Source organism: Pseudomyrmex gracilis, unplaced genomic scaffold (assembly GCF_002006095.1).
Source record: "Pseudomyrmex gracilis isolate BER0280 unplaced genomic scaffold, ASM200609v1 scaffold_167, whole genome shotgun sequence".
In the NCBI taxonomy this organism is placed as follows: Eukaryota; Metazoa; Arthropoda; class Insecta; order Hymenoptera; family Formicidae; genus Pseudomyrmex; species Pseudomyrmex gracilis.
The window spans coordinates 349,336-352,308 of NW_018020751.1; the positions used below are offsets into that span (position 1 = coordinate 349,336).

The 2,973-nt window shown below is 33.1% G+C and overlaps 1 protein-coding gene and 1 long non-coding RNA gene across 4 annotated transcripts in view; both read left to right on the forward strand.

The window, feature by feature from the left end:
- LOC109857625 overlaps positions 1-2,035 on the forward strand; it is an 11,228-nt gene extending 9,193 nt beyond the window's left edge. For 2 of the 3 annotated variants that reach the window (XR_002250527.1, XR_002250524.1), the window contains exon 7: positions 264-544. This is a non-coding gene — a long non-coding RNA (uncharacterized LOC109857625). Of the gene's footprint in view, positions 1-263; positions 545-1,949 lie in introns of those variants that run through there. The other variant, XR_002250525.1, reaches the window with a different exon arrangement.
- Positions 2,036-2,110: 75 nt separating this feature from the next.
- LOC109857624 overlaps positions 2,111-2,973 on the forward strand; it is a 3,819-nt gene continuing 2,956 nt past the window's right edge. Inside the window, exons 1-2 of the mRNA XM_020434125.1 lie at positions 2,111-2,139; positions 2,633-2,777. Coding sequence (XP_020289714.1) covers positions 2,661-2,777 — 117 coding nt within the window. The 5' untranslated portion in view covers positions 2,111-2,139; positions 2,633-2,660. The remainder of the gene's footprint in view (positions 2,140-2,632; positions 2,778-2,973) is intronic.

Consider the following 2,973-nt stretch of genomic DNA (forward strand, 5'->3'; position numbering starts at 1 on the left):
CTTTTCAATGTTCACGATAGTTTAATGATAACATATGCCTGTCGGTATTATTGGTAATCGCGTCGGTATGTATCATCGGTAACCGTGCCGATATATGGATTAAATCTCGGGCCGCTGGCGCGTGATAGTAGGAGGCGGCCGGGGGAGAACTACTTCTCCTCACGGCGCACGATATGGTGCTCCGCACTGTACATATATATATATAAATAGTAACTACAAATGATTTTATTATATTATGTATATTCTCTTTATCTGTTAAACAGATATATGTTTGGCTGTATGGAGCAAACGGATGTCGATGTGTGTGTTCAAAATTTAGTTTATTGCAATAAACTGTACAGTACAAAGCTTTCGACCTTTGGTTTAGGTCTTTCTGAGTGTAATAAAAAGACTCGCAAAAAAGGAAGAAATAGTGACGGTCGTCGTTAGGTGGTGATTAGTAGTCAGTGGTAAGACTAGAGGTTTGACCATCACTTTACAATATAAAGAAGTGACTGAAGAAGAATTAAAAAAACAGTGACTGAAGAAGAATTAAAAACAAAATAATATATATTAATATATATTAATTAAAAACATTATATAAAAACTAAACATTTTAAATTCATTGTATCAATAGGTAGACTTTGCCTTTTGTGAAAAGTCGAAACATAAAAAATAATTAAGACAAAAAAACTTGGCGTGGCTGCATTGAAAACTACAGCAGACGTGTTTTACCTGCGCGGTTTATATCACATACAAAACCAAACCAGTCAGCATCGCACTAAAAGTGAAATAATTCTTACATTAAGCAAATGCAAACTTTTGATAAGATTTTCACTTTTCCTCGTCTAGTTTACACAGAACAATGCTATTTCTCGGAAAGTATTTATAAAATAAATCTTTCATTTTTTTTACATTTACGATTAAGTCTATGTGTACATAAAAACAAAAAATTTGGTATAATTTACTTAAACATTTAAACAAAGTATATAATACTTTGTTTAAATATGCTAAATGTTGTGCAGCAGTTTTTTAAGTAAGTTAAGTAAAGTGGGGCCATTAAGCAATGTGGTGAGACACCACTGTCATTGCTCAATGATCTGGTTAGGTTGCAGGGCAGCAGCAGTTCTAGAAAGAACTGCTGGTTGCCACAGGGTGCGACACATCGCCGCATTGTCCGAAGTGCAACGCAGCATGTGTCGACACCGGCACCGGTAACTAGCAAGACCGTTGCTAGGACCGGTGGGCCTGCTGAATCGGCGCGATCGATCTACTATAAATCGATCGCGCGGATGAAGCAGAGCAGAGATCGTGATCAGACTGCTAGCTCAGTGGAGCTGTGTGGCTCCGCCGGAGAGTTTACCGCAGTGAGGAATAGCCGTGTAAGGAACGTTGAAGGAACATTTTAAGGAACTGGAGCAATAAAGATAATATTATAAGTTCAAGAATAGAACTTATTCTTCTCACCAACCAACTTCTTCGACTTTTAACAAATGCTAAAGAATGTGAGAATTACAAAATTTATTAATACTCCAACATTAAAACACAAGTACTTATGTATATAAATACATACCAGTAATGATTCAGAAAAGAAATTGTTACTTAAACAAACATTACTGATTAGTTATCATCAGATTCACGCACACGTTCATGATAAACACATTTTATTTACTAACTGAAGTGCACCCACGCCAAGTTTTTTTGCCTTAATTATTTTTTATGTTTCGACTTTTCACAAAAGGCAAAGTCTAACTATTGATACAATGATTTTATACTGTTTAGTTTATACTGTAACGTTTTTAATTAATATATATTAATATATATTATTTTATATAATGTTTTTAATTAAAATGTACACAAGTGTACTTGGTGCTACTTTTTCATATCACTTCTTTTGTAACGTAGGTTTTGTAAAAATAGTAAAAGTCTACTTGGTGCTACTTTTTGATATCACTTCTTTTGTAAAATAGGTTTTTGGAGACAGAACTCGTTATAAGGATTGTAGAAAAAAAATTTTGTAGTATGTAATTTTATAAAACATGTTTTATAAAAAAAATTTTTTATTGTAAACTAAACTACATTTTTCTTGCATACTAAAAAGTTTAAATACAATACGTATTGTGCGTGTACTTGGCGCCTGTTGTTACCTTTTTTGAAAAGGTAAGTTTTTGAGATTTAAGACTACAGTAATGTTACAGTGCAATGTATTTGTAATATTGAAACGCACAAATATGCAAAATGTTTCAAATTTAATAGATAAAACTTTAACAATATATAAAGACATCAGAGAGAGGTAAAAACTCGTTGCTAAATTGTGTAAGTTCATAATCTTTTTGCACTCAAAACTCATAATCAGATATCCGATCGAATGTAAAATGATTATGAATTGACGCAAGTGCACGGGTTTGTTTTCATGTCTTGGATATCTTTATATATTTCCAAAGTGTATTTATTAAAATTTGAAGTATCTTGCATATTAAAAAATTATGAACAAATTGTTGGTTTTATATAGAAATTAGTAAACAATTGTCTTTTGTCCAGTTAATATTGCTATTTTATTTTATTATATATATTGCATTTTACGTTTATATAATAACAACAGCTTTCTTCCTTTAAATTTTAATTTATTTTTGTTTGTCTTATGCTCTTAAAGATATATAGATAAACAGAAGACGACAAGTATGAATTATAAACGACCCAGCAAACAATTTGGTTGCAGGATGTCGCGGTTTTGTCGTCAATCACCGGCAAAATTTGTAGACAAAATCCATATCTATGTTGGTTTGGTTTGGTTTGGTGTAAGTATGGCTCTTGGACCGTAAAGATTAGTCCACACGCCAGTCTGAGTACATATTGGGTGTGTTTAGCCGAAGCTAGCGCTACGTAGCGCTACGTAGCGGCTTCATGTAGCAGTTGCAATTGCTGCGTTACTTCTGCTGGACAGTATTGCTACGCGCAGCGCTTTTTGTAAGCGCAAATATGTTTGTATACAAA